The 26236-nt window shown below is 48.4% G+C and overlaps 1 protein-coding gene across 1 annotated transcript in view; it reads right to left on the bottom strand.

Moving 5' to 3' along the window:
* RUVBL1 (RuvB like AAA ATPase 1) overlaps positions 1-26236 on the bottom strand; it is a 396640-nt gene that overhangs the window by 334535 nt on the left and 35869 nt on the right. The window contains exon 3 of the mRNA XM_069643365.1: positions 12341-12473. Within this exon, the coding sequence (XP_069499466.1) occupies positions 12341-12473 (133 nt within the window). The remainder of the gene's footprint in view (positions 1-12340; positions 12474-26236) is intronic.

Raw genomic sequence — 26236 nt, 5'->3', positions numbered from 1 at the left:
CTGCCACACTACTAACTAGTACAGATTTATACCAAAGGTTGGGACACCTATTGCCAGGAGGACAAGGTTGGTAAAGTCTCCCAAAGGGTACTGCCCACAATCTTGCCTAACAGTGGGTGTTTCTCTGCCCACCGGCTCGGTTTCCCTGCTTCTCGTTCCCGGTACCGGTCTCCCACTCGCAGGCTGCTCGCAGTTTGCTCCACATCACCAGGTTCTTTGTTCCTCCGAGACCACAGGGATTTCTTCTTCATGTCTTGCTCAAATCTCCATGGCTGGGCGGTCCTTCTCTGGCTTCTCAGACAGTTCTGCAAGTCCTTTGTCTGGAATGCTGATTACCATTAAACCATGTTTTCTTCATGGCGCATGCGTTTCATTTGGGTCATCTTTCCTCTTGCATCCTCTCAGTAGGGGTCAGCCCAACAACCCTAAACACATACATGGGATAGTGAGGTAACATGGGGGTGGGGCGTAAGGGCTATGTGTAGCATCTGAGGTGGGTAGGAATACAGCATTTCCCCTAGACAATCATCCTTGTCCTCAGAGTGGGCATCTCTCCCCATGAGATCTTCCTGCAGACAAGACTATCGGGTAGCAGCCTCTCCTCCTGGGCCTCATGGATAGGAGTTCCCTCTCAGAGAGAGGTGACAACATCTAAGATTTTGTCACATTGCACTATAGGTTTTTAATGCAGAGTCAAAACTGGCACAGCCATGAAACCCTTTGCAGAGAGAAACCGGTGACTGCATCTGTTGCTGCTAAATTGGCTGAGTCAATTACCAGATTAGAAACTAGCCGACCTGCGCAATGGAAAGTCCTACCAATATGAAAAAAGGGTACAGAGGTCGATAAGAAACAAATTAAGGGAACCATTCATTTTCTGAGACGGAGCCAAGTTGGCAAGAGGTCAAGGAGCGACAAAGCAACACATGCTCTTTAAATGCTTGACACAGACTGAACATCCTGCAGAAAACAAGGATTCAGAGGACAATGGAAGAAATCAAGATATTTGCAACCACCTCATACACTAACGACTCAGTATCAACTGAGAGCGCGCATGGCAGCTTATTGATTGGAGACTGTATCAGAGAGGGTATTAGATGGGGCATCTGAGGTTTACTGGAAAGGAACAGTCTGCTATCCCTGCACCCTTATTCACCCCCTGGGTGCATGCCCCATGTACAGCATTCTGTTGCTTGGACCAGATTTTTTTTTATGCATCTATTTTAGTCCCAAAGTGTGGTATAAGGCTCTCCCTTCATTGATGTTCTTTTTAGAGTTAGAGATCATGCTGCTCTCTAAATGTGTTTCCTGCTTATTCTGCCTTTTCCTGCTTATGCCTTTTCCGTCCTCGGTTCTCCATTTCCAGCCCAATTTATATTAATTGTAGAGGTACAGACTACTCCAAGACCCAGATCAGTTGTTCCTTAACACTCACACATTCCTAAATAGCCTTCTCTAGCTACATGTTTCAGTCCATTATCTCTTGTGATCTGAATCTGTTCCAATGCACTTTCTATTTTTTATGATGGGTGCCAGTGTGCGCTTTATAACATCTTGCGCACACAGGGGATTACCATAACTGTTTCCCCGATAGAGATGCTGGGCCACTGTGCAAGAGAAATGGTTTGGTAATCTTTCTGCAAATTCATGCTTCGGTCGCATTCACGCAGCCAACAAAGGAGTGCATTACCTTACGTGCTCTTGGTAATCCAACATTCGCCTGTTCTTTTATCTTTTGCTTAGGGTCTTTATCGCTTAGGATCTTTATGGCCAGCTTTATACATTGACCTCTGTTCATCCTTTTAAAATGTTGGGAAAGAGAGAGGGTCTTCCCCACCCCCCTAAGCGATTCATAATGATAAAAACTGTAAACCACATATCGAGAGAGCAGGGGGAGGGGCAGTGTACTCACAAGAGAGTGCATGATCGTCTAGTGCATGCATGAGGAGCTATACATATAGTAGAGGAGAGTGTAAACGCCATCTTAGTTTGCAGCCATTTTTTTCTTTTTTACAGAGGCCAAAGCTCCGCTGAAAGTACCAACCATGATAGTCGTAGATTTGCATGGCCCACACAGAAATAACCCCCACCACGAGTAAGCTTCTGCGATTTCCAAGCCTGCTGTTGTCTCAGAGGCTGTAGGCCTTCACACCCAATAAAGAATGTGCTCTGCAAAGGCACGAGAAGGGGGCAGTGGACCTCTAAGCGCCAACAACCCACACGTTAAGAGTTACAGCCTTCCAATGCTTTGATCACAAGACCCCCACATACCACAGCACCAGCCAGGCCCAGACCACCGACCATAAAGCTGTAAAAGCCCAGATCGATCAGAAAGCAATGTTATCTTGCCTTCACATTTGGGTCACGTGATTTGTGCTGAAAGGTGCCAGGAGGTATGAAATTATAGCTCGAAATGAAGGTGGAGAACCTCAGAAGCTGCTGGCGCATCTAAGAGTGAGTGAAGTATGCAAGTTGGTATGACCTTGACTCTGCCTCTGGGACCATCCCAGTGTCTGCCAGGTGCACCATTACAGTGATAGAATAGCATTGTTTTTAGAATAGGTAATTGCTTGTTAGGCCCTGTTTTAACGCAGATTCCGAGCCCTGCAGTGCTCACGGAGACGGACAAGATGGCTGTGACCAATAGCCTAGTATCCCCTATGGAGTGGGCCGCCCATGTATGGGGTCGCTCCAACCAGCCTTGCGGGTTTTCACTGTATATGATGACAATTATGTCCTTTTAACTTGCTGCACATTCCCAATTTGGCAGAACGTTCAGTGTCAGCAGAGTTCTTTGCTGATGGATTTTCATTTTGTAGGAATAAATACTTGTTATCCTTGCAAGTGGTGACTTGGCCCTTTTTTCCCTAGCAGGTTATATGTTTTTCTGCTGGCTGGGAGCGTGCAGGGGTGTGCCTTGCTTTGGTGACCCCGACGTGATCCCAGTGACCCGCGCGCCAATGGAGGCTTCAAGACCGCTTCTCCAAAAGGGGCTGTGCCCTCCTGCAGCGACCAGTCCCAGAGGTGTGCAGGAACCGTTTTTTTTACAGAATTTCTGTCTGCTCTTTGAAAAAGGCGCAGCACCGAAGAGAGTGCAGGCCATTGTTGGAATCCTGTGACGGAGGAGTTTGGGTGAACACGCATATGTGAGTATACCCTTGCAAGAGATAACAATTAGGGAAGCAGTGCATGAGAGATGTGGCGTGCGTGATTGTGTGGTAAAGAAGGATGTGGGTGCGTGTTAAATCAATAAGGAATAATATGGAAGGAAAATAAAGGAATGTATGGAGCCTTCCCGAGTGAGGGGAGGCGATGGTACCATTAACTTTGTGAACAGAGGTAAAAAAAGTAGGAGCTCTGCATGATTAGTAGACTCAGACATAGTAGTAGTTTTAATGTTGGTTTAGTGTCTTGAGATTTTTATTTTTAGGGCGTGAAGGCCCCACATGGGCCATTGTTAGTATCTTGTGATATTGTGGGTGAGTGAAGGAGAGAGGAGGGACTTTTGACTGGTGGCGACAGGGAGGAGAGGACAGAAAACTTGTTTTGACTTTCACAACTACATTGTGCGCAACGTAGGAGATTTGAGCACATTATTGGCCAAAATGGTGCACTGCCATTATACAGGGACAGGATAGAGCAGTATCCCAAGCAGTGGGTGGTAGAGACACGAGGGGGGGAGGGGTGATGCGCTGCTCCTGGCCAGGAGGGACTGCTAGAACACACAAGTACATTCTTAGCAGCGAAATACAAAGGAAAACAACTACAGAAGAGCAAAGAGAATTTAGAACTCTGGAAAATGATTGAGGATGTAGAGGACCTTGATGAGGGAGGGGTGCGAGATATCCATAGGGGAGCTACCGTAAGAGAGATGGGTGAGAGATCAACAGAACGTAAGGGACTGTATCCATTAGCGGCTTGCCCAGCAACGTGCCTCACTAACCCGACCTACATGCCCACCTCGGCCACCGCCCCGCCACCACTGTATGTTCCTACCCTAGTTACCGCCCCGTATCAAGAATGCAAGGAGACAAAGGAATTAGCGGAGGCACTGGGAGGCAGCAAGAGCAGAGCTGGCACGCTTAAAAGAAGTGCAGACTGAACAAAGAGTAAAAGAAAGCGGACTAGAATAGCGGGCTCGGGACATTTTATTTAGGTTAGACAGTACAGCAATAAAGGATGTGCACATTCACACCAAGGAAGGCGAGGGCAGGCGAGTAGGGAGCGCAGGATACAGGACAGTAAGGTCGGATAGGGAAACTGGAGAGTCGAGAGATTAAGAATGGGATACGGAAGACAAGGGCGGTACAGAAGAGGGACAGCAGGCACCAGAAATAACACTGAGGGCAGAGGGCCTGTGGAACGACAGGTTAAGTAGGTTTGGCCGAGTGGAAGCAGGAAGGAAAAATGGCGCAGTGCTGGAAGGAGGGGGGCGGGGAGGGCTAGGCAAGCAGAGGCCCAGGGAGAGCACAGTACGTAACCCTGGGCACAAATGGATACAAATAAATTGATCAAGGCGCTCCCGCCCCTCACTGCAGGTGCTGGGAAATGGATTTACGCATGTATAAAACAGACGGCGGGCGTTCCTTTAGCGGTGGGGGATATGAAATGTTAGTTGGTAGCCATTGTTGGTGACCAGGCAGGGGACATATGGGTCAAGGCGTGAGTTGAGTTGGACGACGATGCACATAATGGGGCACCTTTCAACAACCTTGGGGCACAAGTGTGGGAATGCGCTACAGCGACCATATCCAGACACCCCAGACTTGCAGTCTATAATGCGATATACTATGGGAGAGGATGAGGACTTAATTAGTACATTATCAAACTCCAAGAGATGTGGAGGGTGGAGACGTGGGACCAGTGGGACTGATCAGTTCCTCTTTTTTACTTTGGAATAAAAAGGGGTTTACCCAAAGAGGTGCAGAAGGCGTTCAACAAAATAGTGGGCATTGAAGCAAAAGGGTGGGCGGTAATTCATAGAATAATAGACCATTGTAAAAGAATTAAGGAGCGTGAAAAGGAAGCATTGCAGCAGATACAGGCAGAGGAAGCAAGATTGGTGCACAAGAAACTAGCTAAGATAGCTCTAGAAGGGACGGCACCTGCACTGATAGAAACGACAGGGAATGCACAGACACCCGCATATGTGCGGATAGCTGGATTCTGGCCAGGCGAGAACAAAGACAGTGGGAAGGCGGACCTCAGTACCTGTACCCAGAGTGGCAGCAAGGAGGTCAGCAGCACGGGAGGAGTGTTTCTCAGAGGAGGACGGGGATGATTTGGCAGGATGGGACCACTGGAATAGGTCCTTCGCAATGTTGAGCTGTGAAAAGTGGGGACATTTTTCAAGGGAGTTTTGCAGCAGACTTGGGGCGGGATACGGCTCCTATACCAATTATCATCCACCATCTCAGCCCCAACCATAGGTACCAACACCAAGGGCGACATCCATTCCCTATAAAATACATCAAGGATGTACACAGCTGCCACCCCGACCACCAAGCCCTCAAGAGCATAACCCACAAGTACTGCAGCCACCAGCCACCAGGGCCCCAACAACATGAAGTCACCGTTCTACCATATGGACGAGTGTGTGATGTGGACAAACCCTTTCATGCAACCAGGGACTAACACATACCATGACTAGGAGAGCCCACAAAAAGCCCTTGCATGCCCAGTACTATCCATGACACAGCCAAGATAGGAAACAAACACTTCATCTTCATGGATGTCACAGGTGCCACTAAATCATGCATCAGTGAGGGAATGTTCCCACTGTCAGGTGAAGCTCTTGGGACACAGGTCTTCCCTGGGGCTGTCGCCACGGTACCGTACACTAAAGAGATGGACATTAAAATTAGGGGGGAAAGAGGTGAGGGCCTCCCTATTACATTCAGAAAGTTCCCCAATAAAGTTGCTCGGCCGTGACTTGCTTAGCAAACAGAACATGACCATTTCCTTTACAGACAGTGGAATAGTATGTGCCACCCCAGGAATGTGTGCCATGAGGGAGATGGTGATCATATGTACACAGTGGGGAGATAGGGGGAAGGGTGGGTTGTGGTTCATGTTATTCCTGTACATCCAGACATGTTCATGTACGGGATCACCGTGCTTCTTGAGGCAATACCCCAGATTGGCAAGGGTTGCTGCCGAGTTCCGGACATCATTTTCTGCCCGGTGATGTCCGAGTTGGTGGCTGTCCCTATATTTGCAATGTTTGGTGATATCGGCACAACAAATTGTTGTTTTAGGGACTGGCCCCGATGGGTGCGAGTGGCGCACAGTGCTTCGTATCGATCCTACGGTATCCCCAAGGGAGGTAACCTATGCAGAGTTGTTGAAGGACCAACCGAATGATGGTGAGATTGTATTGGCTATTTGTATCCACTGTGACATTATGGTGCAATAACGGAAAGTACAATGTCCCCTCATGGCCATTGCTGCCCCACCCCACTTTATTGGTGTAGACCTAGAACGAACATATACCGGAGCGACTTTGGACCACAAATGCCCATGATGTAGGACTGTTAGAAGGAGTGACCCGAGTGTGAATATAACAGATACCAGTTGCCGTTGTGCCCCGAGCGTGACAGTATCCCCTATCCAGGGAGGCAGAGAAGGGGATTAGGGACACCATCATTACACTATTGAACCAGAGGATAATACTCCCGTCCACCCCCCCCAAGCAACACATCCATCAATCCTATCAAAAAAGGCAAAGGGAGGCAGTTGGAGGAGGATTCAGGATTTGCGCCCCCTAAATGACGTGGTACTGCAAGACTTTTCTGTGGTTCCAAACCCTGCGACAATACGTCCCACTTTACTGTAGAGGATCTCTGCTCCACTGCACCCCGACTCACAATATCTAACCGTGTTTAAGCATGGTGGGGGTTGAGATTCAAACACACTAGATTACCTCAAAGGGACTTGAGTGCCCCAGTATTTTCAACAGAGTACTACACACAGACTTGGGGCACATTCAGATACCCAGCACCATTATCCAATACGTGGACGATCTGCTGGTGTGCAGGGACAGCGAGCTCCAATGCCGGAAAGATTCAATAACACTAGCAACTCTTGGCCCGCAAGGGGTACAAAGTTGATAGGGCCAAATTACAGTACAGTATTGGTCGTCACATGCTTACACCCCTGTCTCCTGCTAGAAGGGCATTAGACGCACACAGGGCAGCATCTGTTTTAGGAGAAGAATTTCACAATTACTTGACCACCCTAACACAGGCCATTAAACTTGTCTCTCAACAGATTGCACCACCCCAGTCACAGGAAACACCAGGCGCTGCAGCTGTTGCACAATCGGACCACTGTTACTCCCAGGTGACCTAATCTACGTGCTGAACTTCATCCCCAGTGGAAAGACCCCAGGTGTAACGGACAAAATCAGGTTGTCTTCACCACCCCCCCTTGCTGTGAAAATTAAGGAGCTGCGCTACTGCATCCACCTATTAGATATCCGGAGAGCACCCCTGAACACACCATAGTGACTGTCTGTGCCCAACACTCCTGATTAGGAGCATACCAAGACATTTTAACTACCTCCTATATGGCCACTCCGTGCCAGTGTTCTCACGACACACCTGCACTATAAAGCACTTTAACAGATAACACAAAAACACACACACACAGATATTGCCTTTCAGGCACAGCAGAAGAGGTTACCAACGTGCTCAAACGGCCCATTCTAGAGGCTCACTATCTGATACATCTAGCGCTATGTAGGATACAAGGCAATTCCAGGCACACAGTGTAAGGCTCGATGTATCGGACCCAGACCAATTGCAGTGCAACAATAATCTCAAAAGGTACCCAGTGTCTGCCGAGGCCACATTTGATGGTACAATGGCTGAAATATGTGGCGAAACAAACACGGAGTTACATAGCGGGAGGATTGATAGGGTTTGAAGAAAAGATCCTGTCCAGAGTGAATACAGCATGTGCACCATTCTGGACTGATCACACTGCAAACTTGATGTGTATAGAGGCAATAGAGAAACATGCGTGAAAGTACACAGAGGCGATATATGGACTTTGCTTTTACAATGAAGGGGCTGTCTCTGTGGGGGCCAATAATTGGTTGCAACAAGACATTGCTCATCCCAGAACTCAAGAAAGGCACAGCCGCAGTGATGGACGATTACATGGGTGCGTGGTCAGCAGGCGTACTTGCACTTCCCACCATAATGGAGGGGCTACTGTTCGCTCGCTACCCTGCACTCAGCACTGCTTTTAATACCAGAAGACCGCCTCCAAGGGGGCCAGCAGACTTACCCCTCGGCCCCCAATCAATGGCAGTTACCACATCTGGTGTGCATACCAGAAACCCGTTGCAGGCCCCGGACTTCCACATCCTTCCTGAAAGCCAAAGAAAAGAGCAGTTGCGGCGAAAGAATACCTATCTCGCGACTCAAACCTAACTGCTCAGCAAGATACTTAACGAGTACAGGCTGTTCAGTGGCCCAGAAGCGATCTTTGCGTCACTGTTGCTGCCTGGTGTCCAAGCAACAGCTAACGCCAAATGGCTGCAAATTGTCAGCTGGGAACTGATACAGCTGGCAATGACACTGAACAAAGGTTCAACGCCATAAAAGTAGAATTGTAAGCCCTGTGACTGATGACTATGCAGAACCGCTATGTTCAAGATCAGGATTCTTGTTGCACATTTGTGCCTCCTAATGATGCAGAGAACGGCTCCCCCAGACAAATAGGAGCCATACGCACCCTGGGAGTGAGCTTGAAAAAAAGAAGCTGGAATACAGAGAGAGGACTTGTTACAAAACATTTCCTCGTGGGCCCTTTCCTGGCTGAGAGCAATAGTGAAGATGCTGGTCCCTGCGATTGTGTTCGTGCTGGTCATCTTCTGCACCTGCCAGTTGGGCCTCAGATTTTGTGCCAAAGTAGTGCCTAGTAGCGCCAAGATGATGGTATCAATTGGGGTATCCAGTGCACATCGCGGTACCACAGAAGACCCAAACAAACCCTGCATGATCCGCATGGAACACAGGGTGCACCCCTGTGGCACTATCACTATCTATGCAGGTATTCTCCCCGTCAGTATCAGCTGAGCCTTCAACCTTTCACTGTGGTGTCCCTCAAGAATCGTGTGCGTCACCGACACCCTATAACGTGTTCACCAAACCACTTTTCGATATTCTTTATTATCTGGTTGTCACCTACACTAATTACGCTGATGACACCCAGATACTCATCCCTATCACAGGTGACCACGCAACTGACACTAAATCATTGAATGACGTATATCTGGTTTCAGGCGTGGATGGCTCAACATGAACTCTGCCTCAATGACGATGAGACGGAACTCCTTATCCTGGGATCCCATCAATGTCTTACCTAAATCCCTCATTCAAGCCATTCACCATTGACGGCGACACCAGCAAGGTGTCCAATGACACTAAAACTTAGGCATCTACCTTGACTCCACACACTGTCATTGTCTAGACAAACCAATGCCATTATTTCAGCTTCTGCTTATACGTGCAAGCTCATCACAGCTTGTAGACCCTTCTTGACTACTGCTAGCTGCACTGCTCTCGCTAGAACACTTATTATGTCAAAGGTCGACTATTGTAATGCCCTCTATCTAGGGACTCACCAACGCAATTTAAATAAACTTCAAGTCACACAGGACAATGCTATCAGGGGCGCCCTAAATATTCATAGGAATCAGCACATCTCTGACCATAGACGTAATCTACACTGGCTCTTGGTAGCACAGAGAATTTCCTTGAAATGAAAACACTTGCCCTCACCCGCAAATGCCTGGCCAACCGACTCACACTCCACACTTCTACGCGACCGCAGAGAGCTGCCTAAGCCCATTGCCTCTTCCTCCCCAGGTTCAAACTTCAGAAAGCTGATGGGGTGAGTTTCCTGGTCCTAGCTACCAAACCTTTGAATACCTTGCCCAACCCTCTTAGAGCAGAACCTTTCAAGAGGAAAGCCAAACTGTGTCTCTTAGCTCAAGACAATCGCTACATATGCTTAGTCACGCAATTATATCACCACATTTACATATTGGTTACATAACGGTATTTCTGTGTCAGATAATAGTACAATTGTTGTTATAGGGAAACCAACACGTCCTTCAGGCTGAGTACTGGGAAACTGTTTCCCTTCGTCTTTAACAATGTTGCCATTATTTGGTAACTTTTTAACAGTTTACAATGTACCTTCCAGTAGCATGCGCTGGGGTCCCTTTTCGTTTTATGGGCGATTGTACGAGTGTGCCTGGGACAAACTGGTGGCAGCAGTTAATTTTCATCATGTTTTGCTTCTTTTTACTGAGTTAAACAGCGTTTACCGCCTTTGGCTCAAGACTATGGCCAGGTCTGAAAATGGCCAAGCCACAAAGTGTCCCACGGTAATTTTGTCCCTTGCCTTCACCCAGGTGGAGTAATCTGGGTTTTCCTTATTTAGTCATGCAGCCTCCCGCGAAAACCGATCTCTTTCGAGGGCTTCTGCCTGCCACTTGTGTGCGCCCAGGAAGAGGGCTGGGACTGTCTAGTCCCAACCACACTACTGGTGCCAGGATGTCTGGGGTGCCTGAATTACAGACCATCAAGGGCCATGATTGGTCCACATCTGGGATGCCTGCAAAGAGCAGATCTTCTATTGGCAGTTGTTGATTTTGGCGCAAAGCTAATCCTGGATAGGAGAATGGGCACTGCAGCCATTCCAGGTCGATCACCTGGGTTCTCACCGAACTACAGAAGGAGCCATGTCTCCTACACGAAGAAACAGAATTGTGAAACCGCCAGAGATGCTTTGGAAGGTTTTGGCACCCTTCCCCCACTGCTGTCCCGTCGGACCCCTGCTGGCTTCTTCCATCAGGAAGGCCTGCCAAGACGCTTTGCCCCTTTGGTGTATCCGGAACAATTACTCTCGGCCCCTTCTGCTTACCCACCGAACGAACCACTCCGGAAGTGTTCTGGGCCATCCAGCAAACTGTCCAGTTCTACCTCAAGATAATCTGCAGCAACGCCGCCATCTCGAGTGCAGACCAGAGACTTGGGGCATCGCTTGTTTGTGGTCTTGTGCATTCTCCTGCCAGATTTTGCATGCTTAGCTCCTCTCGATCCCGAATTAACAGCAACGGTGCCCGCATCCACGATTCCTGCGTCACTCCCTGGTGGCGACAGTCGCTATAGTTTCCCTGCTGCTGTTCTCTCCTGTGCCCTGAAGCCAGCTGCACCAGAGGTTTCTTCATACCTCCTAACTGTCCTGTCACGGACAATCATTCTCTAACGCAGCCGTTAAGAGCTGGAGCACCGCGAAACTGCAGGATTCGAACCTACCAGTGAACTCGACTAAACTGGCACAGTTTGACCCGGACTGTGCAGAGGGTTTTGCATAACTTACCGGTGCCCCCCCCCGCTAGCACAGCCGAATGTTTTTACGCACAAGTATCCCTTAAAGGTATTCAAACTTGGCTGGGTTAACCTGCTCTGCCTAGCTATTCTCCCTTTTTGAATACTGCTTTGCCGCCAAGGGCAGGGCCTACTCGAATAGTGGGAACCAATTCTTCATCGCCTCAAGCCTCTTCCCGACTTGCTACATCCCCTTCAAAAATACCCAATTTTTGTTCATCTGTGCGATCGTGCGTTTTAAAGCACAGCTGTACTGTTGAGCATAATGCTCCCCACTTCTTAGACCTCAAAAGTTGGGGAACTAACTCTGAAGAATTACTGAATGCCATTTGTGTACTAACTTAACCCTCTCTTCACAGGTTGTGCTTATATCTTGTAACTGAATTGCATTAGGAAATGCATTGTATATACACTGTATAGATTTAGGATTTGTGTGATAACGGTTTTTCTACAGTTACTTATGTCTATTTGGTCCGGCCGACAAATGTATATATATTTTTTATATACACTTGTTTAAGAGTAATTTCTGGTTTGCTGCCGTGTATGCTCATTGTGGGCTTCCAATCACTCTCACCCCTTCCGAGACTTAGTCTTCACCGCCTGCCAATCTACCTAGATTGGTCTGGCTTGTCCAGAAGGTTCCTCTGTTTCACTAAACTGAGGGTGGCCTCCTAAACTTCTGTCCACCTGGTCAAAGTTTAGAAATCCATCTTAACCAATTCCATCTTTTTTTAAAGGATGAACATCTGGGTTGCCATTTTCTGGATTAGAACCTGTAATGCCGAGAACAGAAACTAAAACTACTGCCACCGTAACCAGCTTAAACTTACCAACCAAGATGGGCCCCAGACTTCCATCTCTCAAATAGTTTCAAAGCAAATGCACCAACAGAGTTATGACAGCTTACACAGCTTACAAGCGGAGTAACTTACCAATAGCACGCCTGAAATTCTCCATCAAAACTTCTGTTTTCTTGATCTCTGTAGAATAGACTTCGCTGCCAACCATCGGACAGAATGGCACTTTACTGCCCAGCTCCTGGGCAATTGCAAGAGCCAATGCAGTCTGAGAAAGAAAATAGGTTTCATCAAAATTTAATTTACATCTTGTTAAACTAGATCTGCACATTGGCTTAGTCTGCAGTGCAGAAGTAGAACCGCAAAAATGATATGCTATACATACCACTATTATACCTTAGTAAAAGGGGTGTGCTAAACAGGTTATATTTTCAGTGTCCAAATACGCAGTACAGGGAAAATAAAGACCAACACATTGTACAGTAATAAGTGGAAATAATAGCATTGCCACTAGTACTTTTCTTTTCATGAACCAAACTAGTCTACTTTTATCCAGAATGGCACTGGACAACCGTATGAAAGAACAGAGAAGGTGGCACACCTACCCACAAACCCACAACTGCCCACCTTTAGCGATTCGTTGGGGGGAGGGGGTGTTCTGGATGAGCGCTTACAGAGCAGTCCAGGCAAGGCAACATATCAGAGACAGGTGGCTTAACAATTGTTGGCCAATGGACACTTTGTAGCTCATTTGTTGTCATATGGTTCAGAAGAAGTCACAGGTGCTGCCATTTGGATACTTTGCATCAAAAAAGAGGATTCCATGTAAAAGGCCTACAAATTTGCCATTGCAGTAATTGATTAACGCAGAGTGTGAGCTAGCACGTAGTTCTGACATGGATAAAGGAGGTTTGCTCCAGAACACTAGTGGAACTATGCATGTTCTTTGAAGAGGGAAGGAGAACAGTCAAAAGGAACACTGGGACGCTGATGAATGAGCAATAGAGGATAGCACAGTCTGTAAAATGGATATAGTCTTGTTTTGTGATGTTGCATATATACTACGCTACCAAGCCCTCCTCTGCTTACCCATCCTGCAAATCATTTTCACGGCTCCGACGGGAGTGCCCGCTGCCCCGACCTGTGGAGAGCGGGTCTGCAGAGTGAGAGGAGACGAGGAGAACTCCCGGCGTTTGGCAGTGTGGGGAGCCGCGGCCGGGGACGTCCTCTGGCGCTGGAGGATCCCCGGGCGGTGGGGCCCGGCGTCCCCTGGAGGGAGCGGGTTGTGACTAGAAGCGGCCTGCGAGAACGGTGCCTGCAGCGGGCCCGGCAGCTGGGACTGTGGGGCTGTGAGCCGCGTAGCGGAGGCGGACGGCCCAGTACCGGGTCCCCGGGCCCAGAAAAGAGAAGAGCCCGGGCTACGGGAGATTCCTGCCTTGCGGGCCGCAGCCTGGAGGGCGGCTGGCGGCGGGGGACTGATCGTCGCTGACCCAAGAGGAGTGCTCAAAAACTGATCCACCTGGCTCGCTCCGCTGTGTGTGCGATCTGAAGACTTGCTCCCCTCTGCCCCTCGGTGGTGGGGAGAGAGGCCCAGGGGGCTTTGGCATCCCCTGGGGCGGGTGAGGCGGCAGGAGGACCACGACTGCACGCAGGAGACGCACTCAGCCCTTGGTGGACTTCGCCCTCCCTTAAGGGGTTGCTGCGCCTGGCCCGGGTGGCACGGGAGGAGGCAAGCTGGCAAAGCCCCCCGAGATAGCTGGGCAGGTCCCCCAGAATTCGGAGACGGACTCAACCTGTGAGGAGGCCCGATACAGCCTGCAAATCCTGCTTCAGCAAGGGGTCAGTGAAGCGCAGCTGGGTTGGAACGAGCCAGTGGGGGGGGAAGGGGGCCGGCATGACTACCAAACCTAAGGGAAGAGGGGGAAAGCACCCACAGGCCCTCAGGGACAACACGGGCACCCCTCAAGCCATGTGGTCGGTGCAGAACTCAAAGGAGGGATCCGAGGCCCTGGGGGGCACAAGGGAGGAACCCGCGCCAAGGTGGGCAGAGGTCTTGGCAAATATGCCTAGGCACGAGTTCATTGGAGAGCCTTGCAGGCCAACCTAGCTAAAACTTTTCAGGAACAGTTTCAATTAATGCGCACCGACCTGAATGAAGCTGTGGGGGAGCTGAAGCAGGAATTGCGACAACTGGGGGAGTGGACCGATATCCTGGAGAAGGGTCTTCAAGAAATGGATAAAGACAACGCAGCAAACAGCGAGGCCATAGAGAGGTTGGATGTTGCTACCAGGAATCTCAAACTCCAAGTGGAAGACCTGGAAAACAGATCCCGCAGGGTCAACATACGGGTTAAAATGCTGCCTGAAACCGTGCCTGATAAGGCTCTGAAAGCGACTCTCCAGGGAATCTTTGCGGACATCTTGGAAGAGGGTAGCCCAGAGGTGGTGGAGCTGGATCGTGTGCATAGAACTGGTCGGTTACGTAGGGGTCAGACGGCGAGGCCAAGGGATGTTTTGGCTGCATTTTCCCAGTATGCCCAGAAGGAGGCAGTGCTCAGAGCAGCGAGACTACGTGAACCCATCATGTTTGAGGGCCAGCAGATCGCTCTCTTCCAGGACTTGGCGAGCAGTACGCTCCTAAAGAGGCGACAAATGGGCCCGGTCGTGAGGGTCCTCAACGAGAAGGCGATCCGTTACAGATGGACCATTCCTTTTGGCTTGCTCTTCGAATGGGAGGGATCCCAAAGACGAATCACTTCCCCTCAGGAAGGGGCTGCTCTCTTACATGTTGAGCTGGAGGATACCCCCCCCCCCCCCCGGTGCAGGCCTCCCGGGCCCGAGTGGTCGCTCGGGACCCAAGCCCTGGGATTGGACGACTGTAAGAGAGAAGAGAAAAAGGGGACCCAGAAGAAATACTCGGCGGAGTAATGGATCATCCAGCGAAGTCAGAAGCAGCTCCCCGGGGCAGTCTTGAGCAGACACTGACTGATAGAGGTGGTGGGCCTCTTTAGGGTGTAGTTTTCAGGGGTCGCAGGGGGTGCAACCATGTTGGAAGCAGAAAGGGCGTAGATGCCCGTGGTTTGCGGGGGGAGTGGGTGGGAAGGCTTTAGCCTTCAAGGGGGTGTGGGGGGATGGCAGGGGGGTACTCGGGGGAGTTTGGGGGGGGCAGCGACGAGCAAAGGCTGGAGGGGCTAGGTGGGGAGGTACTCCCATTTAATGGCAATTCTACTCTACTGGGGGTTCCCTTAAGTGGCTAACACATAATGTAAGGGGATTGAATACCCCTCTTAAACGGAAGAAGCTGGAGCACTTTACACAAAAGGAGAAGCCAGATATTATGAGTCTACAGGAGACGCATTTGCTCCATAAGGACCAGGGCAGGTTGAAATTGCGAGGTTTTGATCAGATCTTCCACGCCTCGGCCCCATGTAAGGCAAGGGGTTGGCCCTGGCAATCAAGAACACGGTAGACTTTAAGCCCTGCAAAGTCCTTACGGATAAGGAAGGGAGGTACATTGTAGTACAGGGGACGTGTCAGGAGGTCCCTTTGACGATAGCGGTAGTGTATGCTCCCAATACGGGACAGGAACATTTTCTGCAAGGGGTTCTGCATCTGCTGGAAGACCAATCGAGGGGTCATATCGTCCTTTTGGGGGATCTTAACTCTGCTTGGGATAGGAGAAAAGATAGGACGGGAGGCAGGGGGAAGGGGGAGGAGCCATGATGTCAGCGGACTTGAAGGAAAGAGTCCACAGGTTGGGACTAAGATGCCTGGAGGGAGATAAGGGGGGACGATGAGGGGCACACTGTCAGGCGTTCATGGCTCCCAATCAAGAATCGATTATATATGGGTCTCGGTTGCTTTAGTTGGAGCCATCCGGGGGGGGTGTACGGGGCACATAGGGATTGCAGATCACAAAATAGTCTCTCTGGAGCTCGACGTGGGCCAGAGGGGAAGGGGGATGTGGGGCTGGCAACTCCCAGGGGCCATCCTGAGAGAGCCACTAATCAGAAAGGGGGTTGAGGAGAAGATCAAGTTCTTTTTCGACACCAATAGGAAGGGAGACACTGGGGAGGACATGAGGTAGGACGCCTTCAAAGCCACCCTGAGGGGGGAACTGATAGCGATATCCGCCCATTGAGAGAAACAACTGAGGGAGTTGGAATCACAATTAGAAGCGGAGGTGGAGGTGGCTAAACGGGCGGCAGGGGGCACCCCCTCGCGGAGGGCAATGCGAACCTATAGGAAGGTGGTTGGGCAATTGGAACTCCTACGTACTAAGAGGGCAGAGGGGGCTCTATTATCTGTACGGCAGCAATATTATGCTAAGGCCAATAGAACTGGCTCCCTACTGGCGCGACTGCTCAGAGGTAAAAGGACGAGGAACGCGATTACAGCCTTGAGGTCGGCCACGGGGGAACGAGTCACGGATCATGAGGCCTTCGCTGAGTATTACGAGTCGCTCTACTCCTCCCAACATCCCCCAGGCGATAGCCAGGAGGAGTTGCTTCAAAAAAATCCAGTTAGCGGAAATTAGCCGGGAGTCGAGTGAAGCCCTAAATCGGGAAATCACAGAGGAGGTGGTGCGGGGGGTGATAAGAGCTCTTCCATCTGGCAAAGCTCCAGGCCCGGACGGCTATATGGCTACCTTTTACAAGTTGTTCAGTGTGCAGTGGACCCCGCTTCTCACCTCGTTGTTTAACTCTTTTCGCCTCACGGGCAGAATTTCGCCCTCCACGGAAGAGGCCAAGGTCACTAATACTGAAACCAAATAAAAATCCGGAGGAGAGAGCCTCATACCGCCCTATAGCGTTGATCAACATTGATGCTAAGATTTACACTAAGATACTAACCAACAGGCTCGACTCCATCCTCCCGGAGCTGATCCACCCCGATCAGGCCGGGTTTATTCAGGGGCGACAAACCGCGGACAACATCCGTAGAGTAGCCCACATAATAGAAAAAGTGCAGAAAACGCACACCCCTGCGGTCCTGGTGTAATGGAAAAGATGGGTTTTGGGGGGCGGGGGGCTTTCCCTCGATGGTCAAGGCCAATTACCAGGTGCCCTCTATTAGAGCGATGGTAAACGGGGTCGCCTCCAGAAAGATATTTTTGCAGAGGGGGACAAAGCAGGGCTGCCCACTTTCCTCGATTTTGTACGCGATCTATTGGAAGCCGCTGCTTCAGGCTTTCCGGGAGACGGAGGGAGGGGGTCCGGGGTGTCCCTTTCGGGGGAGAGCAGCACAAGGTAGCAGCTTTCGCTGATGACATGCGGCTCATGCTCATGGCCCCACGGGAATCTTTACAGGCGAGTATGGCCCTTTTAGAGACCTTTGGGGCAGCTTCAGGGCTAAAAATTAACGCTAATAAATCGGAGGTGTTGAACTTAACGCTTGACGTGGCAGAGAGGGAGAGCCTGAGAGCGAATACTAGCTTCCTGTGGAGCTCTAGTGGGATTCGGTATCTGGGAGTGAGAATTACGGCGACATTGGCGGGTTGGTTCTCGGCAAATTTTCCCCCGCTTCTTAAAGCAATCAAGAGGGACTTTCAAAAGGTGGAGAGATCTACGGGTGTCCACGATAGGGCGCATAGCAGCGGTCAAAATGGTCACACTCCCACGGCTTTTATATCTATTTCAGGCAGTCCTGCAGCCAGTCCCGGCGAGCTACTTCAGGGAGTTGGGAACACTGACCAGGGGATTCATTTGGGAGGGGAAAAGACCTAGGGTGGGTGTCAGACTTTTGATGGCTCCAAAGGGCGAGGGCGGTCTTGCATTGCCAATTTTAGGCGTTATTACGAGGCAGCCCAGCTTCGAATTATCAGGGAATGGCTGAAGGGGGAGGAAGGGATGCAGGACAAACTATGGGTGCGGATGGACAGGGCCGTAGCTTATCGCAACCTAGTGGAAGTTCTGTGGCTCCCGAAACCCTATAGGCCTCGGCACCTGTACGAGAGCTCCATAACTAAATTAATGGCTGACGTCTGGGACAGGCTGGCAGGCTCCGAGGGGATCACCAATGGGATCACCACATTCCCATCTCCCTTCACCCCCATTTTTGGTAACGGGGATTTCTCGCCGGGATTGGAGAGGGGGGCCTTCATGAACTGGCAGGAGGGTGGTTGCCGGAAATTATCCGATATGTTTGCTGGGGGGGAATTGTTATCATTTAATGACTGTAAGAGGCACTTTGCGGTTCAGGAGTGATAGAGGTTAAGGTACGCGCAAATACGCCACTGGGTACTACATCCAGAGGTCAAGAAGGCAGCCACAAGGAACCCAACATCCTTTGAAAAATTCCTGCTCACCAACGATGGGGCGAGGGGCCTCATCTCCAACATCTATAAGATTTTGGTTGGCGCTAGGGTAGAGGTCCAATGGGCCTATATGCGGGAATGGGAGCGGATCATGGGGTGTGAGGTCAGTAGGACGGATTGGGAGAAGCTGTGGAGAAGGATCCCTAAACTGGCCAAGGCTCCCCACCTGCAAGAGGCATGGTACAAGATTATGTTCGGGTGGAACTATACCCCTGCCCGACTTTATAGGATGTACCCTACAGTGTCCGGGGTCTGCTGGAGGGGCTGTGGGATGGCAGGCTCTGCAGAACATATTTGGTGGACACGCCCAAAAATTGCATCGTTTTGGGAGGGGGGGGTGAGGGGAGTACGGGAAGCTCAGGGGCAGGCCTTTGGACTGGAAGACAAGAGGACACCAGCGCAAATCCTCTTGGGCGTCCGGAAGGGTCATGAGACAGGAGAACCCAGAGGAAGGGAAAAGGCCAAAGTTGTAATGACGCTTGCCGCAATGTTGTTAATAGCCCAGAGGTGGAAGGGCTCGGAGGTCCCTATGATTCAAGACTGGTTTCGAAAAATGTGGGAGATAGTGGCCTTGGAATGGGCGACTTACGCCATGGAAGACAAGATCCAGCGCTTTGCGGCAGATTGGGGGGGAATTATTGAACGTTCCCAAAGACGATTTCAAGGTGATATGGGACCCACAGCGATTGAGACTGTTGGATCTGCACTGACTGTAGAAACTTTGCCCGTCTGAACGATGGATGAAGGGGTTATGCTAGTCGCCAAAGGGGAAAGGGGGTAGGGAATGTTGACTTGAATTAATTTATTGAATTAATAAAAAGTTTAAAAAAAAAAATGTATTACCACGTATTTTCACCATTACTTCGCCAAACTTGTATTTATTTGGGTTTTGAAAGATATGTAGGTGTCAAGTGGATGCAAGGGAGGATGACCATCAGTGGACACTAGTTCAGAACTTCATATATTATTGTAGTGGTGCGCTGGCAGACATGTGGCAGGTTCTGCTAGCATTGGTTATTCCATTGAACTGGGTAGCCCAGCCCTTTAAGATGAGTAGCAATAACCTGGAGATGGATGGATATGCAGATTATATTCATACATCAATAATCAGGACGACTCAGGTAGTTTGGCAAAAGGGAGTCCGTTTTAATATCAAAAAGGTCTAAAAACAGGGAATACAACAAATATCAGCATTCGCTTGGTCTTCTTACTCGACTCATTTTAGTAGAAACTGAGATTATATAATAAAAAATCATCAGTGACATGTTGACCTGCGTCACTACCTACGTGGCAAACTACAAAACCTATCGAGAAAAGTGATAGGCTCCATGTGAATATAAGTTCCATATCAGTATAGAACCGTGAAGGAGGATAATAGGGTACTTCAACATCAGGTGGGGCAACTACGCCCTCCCCTCAAAATGGCCACTATGAACATCACTAAATATACGACGTTCCATTGGCTACACAAACTATAGGACCCTTGATTACACGGTCCTCTACAATTGGTTGGTTTCTAACGCCAGTCAGTATTTTTCCACCTATGTCTAGCAGCATGCAGATTGAACGTCCAGGTGCTGGTGGGCTCGTTTTAACACTAGCTTCCCACCAATTAATATATCAATCCATCATCACCTCAATGGTTCAGTGTCAATTAGTGCTTTGAAGTTTGGCCTTGAGTTTGTACTGTGCTCTAAGAATTTTTTTTAAGGAGTGTAGGCACAGCCTGCCCTTGTGCGTAGGTGGGAATAACTCGACCGTCCAGCTTCCTTCTTCCACGTGACTGGACACCATGAAATCGAGCCTTTTCGTGCATTTAATATTTTCTAATAGTCCTGACATCTTTTGTTTTGCTCAAGCCTTCTGAACAGGAGTCTCTGTTCTTTCACACAATTTGTATCCAGTGTCAGCCAATTCCTGTTTGATAAGACCATGGCTTCTTGTCTCACTCAATTCCTTCTGCTGAGATTTCATCTGTAATTTAATTGCTTTTATGTGTGACACACTGAAGTGAGGCCTTCTTGTTAATGTTCAGCACCGTTTTATAATGCGTGGTTGAAACCTATCTTTTACTTGTCCATATGCATCTATATATATTGACGCTTGCCAGAATCGATTTACTATAAAGCTGGAAGCTAGCTTTCAAGATTTCTTTGCTGCTTGCGTTTGTTGCATCTGTACACGTTTAAACTAGTTTAATATCTTCATCTGTTTCTGTGGCATAAGCTTCTTCACCTTGATCCCAAGATGTCACTTATCTTTGATACTTTCTTGATGCCTTCTAGAATATCTGCATTCTCTGGTCTCTGCATCTCTTCTGTGCGAGTCATCTCTCTGTGTGACGTCATCATTCATCTTTGCCCTTCATCTGCTCTGCTTCTTCAGGAATCACATTTAAACGGCCTTCATATTGTCTTGTATGCAGGTACGGTTTTCTCAATGGGGACCTTGCCTCCTAGATCTTCTTAGGTATAGGTACTCTTGGCACTGCACAGAGTCCACGCTCTGCTCTTTGTGACGTATGTGGAACAATTGAACCAGCATACTTTGGTTCCAACTCTATAGGTAATAGGGGCGTGGCAGTTGGAGGGGCTCCTCCTCTACACCATCAGGACGCTGTAATGTCATTCTATTAAGACATGGAGCAAGAGGTGTTTTTTCCAGAGCGAGGGAAAGCAGAGATTCCAGGTATACTGAGGATTTCATAACTATATGCAGAGCAGAAGAGTGGTGTATGGTAATTAAGATAGATTACTTCAGGTCATGCATATGGCAGAAGGGTGTTCGATGCTAGTACAATCTGCATATGATGGATATGATCCTCAGGTGGAGAATAGGTTCCGGTTGGAGGCTTAGGTGTCTAGGTGGCTAGTGTGACTCAAACAGGCCTATGAAGTATCCAAGGCTGAGAGATTTTATCAGAAGCCAGTATAAAGACTTCATTACCAGTGTTATGTGGATGTTTTATTCCAAAGATCAGCCAGAAAGCATGATTTTAGTTTGGAAAGTATCTTTTTTAATTTACCTGCTGGCTAAATCCACACCCCCTTACTCATTTCCACCCAACCCTTTTCTTTACCATCCACAGACTACGGTCTGGCGTTTTGTGGTAGTATGTCACTGCCTAGGTCATAGCATGCTTCCTCTTTGACAAGGTTTAGGTGCCATAGGACCACTGCAGTGGTGATGGGTACAGTATAAATAGACAAAAATAGCACATAACGTAAGCAGTTGCATTTGTCATAGCGGGAAGATACAACTGCGAGAATAAACTGTGTGTAGAGGGAGTGCATGTATCGGGGGAAAGAACCGAGCTTGACAATTAGCACCTGGCAGGGGGGGAGCCAGCCAATCAGGTAGCTAGGAAAGCAGGCTTGAACTTCCAGTGTAAGTCTGCATTCTAAGCCTCTCCCCCGCCGCCATCTTCCCTGTCCCCCTTTATTTATTTTTAACCACAGCCCCAAACGTACCTTATTGTGGCTGCACTTGCTGCCACACCTTCCCCTCTGCTCAGAACGGCCACCATGGAAAATGAAGAGGGGCTCCGTACGGTTGGTAAAGGATTTTCCCTCGTACAATAGAAAGGAAAAACTTTTTAGCACCCCGGTTTGCCGCTTTGGTAACCTGGGGTGTTAATGGCCTCAACACCCGATCTGGCCTGATCGGGTGTTAAGGCCACATTAAATCCAGTGGAACATGTTCTTGAAGACAGCATCCGGTTGTGAAGGAGAAATCACTATTCAGCCCACCTGTGGCTTACATTCGGCACTGAAGTTTGAGTTAGTGCAAAGAGTCATGCTCAGCAATAAAGAGGTGTGGGGAAGAACAGATCCTTGACGGAGGAAAATCGGGTTAAGCTCCACCAAAATAGGGCTTGTTTCAGACAGTTTCACATTTGATGGTGTAACCCATATCAATAAGCCAATTTTACGTTGATCCGTTATAAATATACAAGTGGCTGCTAATGTGAAGGACTTTGTGGACTTAACAAGCAAAGTCATTTAGGTGCTGAAGGAATTTGTTGAGAGGGCAGACCTTTGAGGTGTTGGATAGAGCACTATGCATACAGAATTACCCCACGAAAAATTATATAAATTGCATACATGTTTTTGTCTACTGACCGCTAGTTACGTGCAATGTTGATCCCCTGCGTCTAGATCCATGTGTCTAAATAACTATAATTAAAAAAAATTATAACAAGGTCATCCTAATATAAGCAGCATTTAACTCCTTCTCCTTGCACATCGCTTTTGAAAGCTTAGGCCACTGTCAACCCATTCGCTAAAATATAAAACAATGCAAACCCACAAGTGCCCTGTTATGCAGGTCCGTCACAAACCTCATTATGGAGTTTTTTTTAACAAAACTAAGGAAGAACTTCAAACCCAATCAGAATATCCCTTCCAAAGCATTTACGAATCAACAGTATTCGTGACCCAGCCCTCCTCCACCTTCCTTCTACACCCTCCCCCCCAAGATAGAGCAACCCGCTCTGGGACTAGGGAGGTGAGCTTGCCAAGCTGAAGACCCCCTAGGGACACAGAATGCTTGATCCCACTGGGATAGGAGATTCACTTCCTTTTTTACTGGCTGGCGTGGCTTCCGACCCTCCTTACGAATGGGACTCAATTGGCGTGAGGAGCGGCTGGAAAGGCCCATGTTCACCCCCATTACAGGCTGAGGGATAAAGACCCAGCACGCAATGAACCAGGTGAGAGAAGCCCTAGGAACCATGGAGGAGACGGGATCTACTCCTGGGAGGGCATGAATGAGAAGAAAGAGTACACAAGGCGTGGCAATGAGAGCCACGGGCAAGCCTGCTGAAAGTACGCAACCCTTCTGGTCCAGGAACCGGAAGCACTCAGCCCAAACTAGCAATGCGGGACTGCCTCCAACAGAGAAGTAGAGTCAGCACAGACAGATGCCATAGCCAGGACCGCGACTGAGAAAGGGATAATACCGCCCGGTACGTGTCATCTGGAGACCACCAACAAGAACGTACTGCGGCAGCAGAACTCCCAGACTCTTGACGAGCACCGGACCAGGAACACAGGTAGGTGGTGTTTCCAGGAAACCGAGAGAGGGGAGGACTGACCCAAAACTACCCCCAATCGGGGTGAGACCCCAAGACCCCAGGGTGCGGTAAAAGAAACAAAACCCCCATGGCTGAGAGACCAGAGAACCCAAAAGGGGCGAGCGCAGCGCTAGGAACAGAGCACAAAGCTCTGCTCCAGCAGGTAAATGGGGAAGGCGAGTTGGGAAAAGATTCAGGATTTCTAGGTGGCGTGGCAGCTTGAGGAGGTAACATGGAGAGGGCTCCACATTGCCTCCCTAAAATCAAGATGGAGCCTGGGGAAGGGTCTTTGGTGGCTGGAAAACGTGGGCGAGTCACTGCGTTCTTGCCCAGGTTTCTAGACACCCGATTGTCTGAGCGCCCTTCCCCGGGGGCAAACAGGAAAGATAACCCGGAAAAGTAAATCAACCTGCTGGCTTACACTTTACAGAGCGAGGCACCTCCATTGAAACGAGCATTGGCACTGCCAACAGTTTGGGCTTTTGTGTAGGCATGGGAAAGGCATTTGCTGGGCAGCCATAGTGGTATTAACTATCCATTCCTGGTAGTAGGTGCAAAATGGTGCGAGTATCTGGGTACCTAACAGCAGTACCCGGCAAGAGCTTAAAACGTATACTTAAGCCCAAAATATTGGCTTTGTCAATGCTGGTTTGAAACAAGACTTCAGTGAAGGACATGCAAAGTGTTTATAAATCGAGTGGCTGAAGGAAGGACTGGCAAGACATTTTTATTATACCAGTAGTATTAAACCAGTAGCGTGTTTACAACTGCAAATAAGTTATTAACTCGCAGAAGATTGCTTTGAACAAACACTGGTAGGCACTGGAATGCAAAGCCTGATAGTAAGGCTAAAACAATTCCCCCGAGAAGGTGTTTTGGGAGGGCAGAGGCAGGAATGGCCATACGGATTAGCAAGGGTAGCGAATGGTTGGGCACATAACCAAACACCACCTAGCGACTGAGTGTCCCTCCTCAGATACCATTCCTCCCCATCTGTACTCCAAAGCAAACTAAAAAAAGACATACAATGCTGGAGGTCAGAGGTCAACCACCAGTCACTTACTTAGGGCCTAAGCCCATGTTTATTAAGTGTAGAGACAGGACGCAGGTGGGCTTGACCCAATTGAGAACAAGGTACCTGGGGAAATGTGTGGATTGTCTCAATACTGTAGATGCAGAAACCTGGTGGCAGATGGGTGAAAATTTACCGCAGATTTTTGCGGGGATAAAATGTCAAAGTGTTTGGGGGCATTGAAAGTAGGGAAATTGTTAAGCCGAATGTAAATCCTGTGGGATTGGTAATGTAATCTGTCTACTGCTTGATTTCCTTTGGGAAAGAGCATGTTTTATGATGAATTACAGTGTGTGTGTGTGTGATTTAAATGTACTGGTAATAATTCAATATTGTGGTTGTCTTTCTATTTTGTGGCTGGATTTTAGGATTGAACTAATTTTACCTTTTAATGCTTGGAAAGGTGGGTTTGTAATAAACTAGAAGGCCTAAAATAAAATAATGTGTATATAACTGAAGGCATAGGAAAAACACTAAAGGTTACAGGTAAGTCAAGCTTTATGTCACAAAAGCAGGTACGCACATGTGGTTGGACACATTTACATAATATACACAAAAGACCCAAAATGAAGCGTCTTGTAATGTAAGTGGTTTCAACCCAGCACTCCAACTAAGTCAATGCCTAGCTTGAGTTGCCCAGCTGGAACCCTTAATTTATATATTTTTATGTCAAACGTTCTTTTATTTCTGAATGATGTACACTTATATCACGCCCCTCTCTTTGAATCCCCCCCGGTCTCACTGAATCAAGAAGTAGGTTTGTTTTGCAAAGTGAAAAGATTTGATGAATTAAACATTATATATATATATCACACTTTTATGAATATGAACAATATCTAGAGATCACACTTATTAATATTTATACACTGATCAGCAATGGGTGATATCACAACAATCAATCTCTTTAATCAATAGGAGTATGGGTGAGAAGAAGAATGTAGCAGAGAATAAAACTTTGTGTGGGTTCAATGAAATGCAATGATATGAAATTAATGCAGCACAGAAATGAAACTTGATATGAATTCAATCAAAGACAATATAATTACTCTTTCCCCCTGTTACTACTCAATCCCCCCTAATATGCAATATGAAGAGATGGAATGAGGGCACACAGGTTTCAGGAATATACAATCAACAAATGCAAGTTAATCCCAAATCCCCCAGCAAGCTTAGAGAACCGTAATGATTTTAAACAGGTCAGATGCTTTTGAATGTGATTTGAAATTAATTGGTAAAATGCTAAAATGACTAATTCGCTAAAAGGGATTCAAAACTAGTGGGAGTCGCTTTGGATAGGTTCAGGTAGACACTAGCAAAGATGTTTGAATGACTGTCAGATAGGAAACTGAATTCAGAGGTTGAATGCAAGAAATAGCAATTTATATGGGATGAAATGGAGAAAAATGTAGAATCGCAGCAAACTTTTCAGCGCGCGAGAAATGCGATTACAGAAAAACTATAAGGAGTTGGAGTGCGCTTCATAGTTCGTTTGAAAGCTGAGGCGGTTAGACATTTAAATTTAGTTCCTAGCACGTACTGTTCAAAAGTTATGAAGGTTTTAGTAAAGGT

Source organism: Ambystoma mexicanum, chromosome 2p (genome assembly GCF_040938575.1).
Source record: "Ambystoma mexicanum isolate Mex_15411 chromosome 2p, UKY_AmexF1_1, whole genome shotgun sequence".
NCBI classification, from domain to species: Eukaryota; Metazoa; Chordata; class Amphibia; order Caudata; family Ambystomatidae; genus Ambystoma; species Ambystoma mexicanum.
Note: the sequence above shows the minus strand (reverse complement) of the source record. Positions and strands in the feature narration are given on the sequence as shown.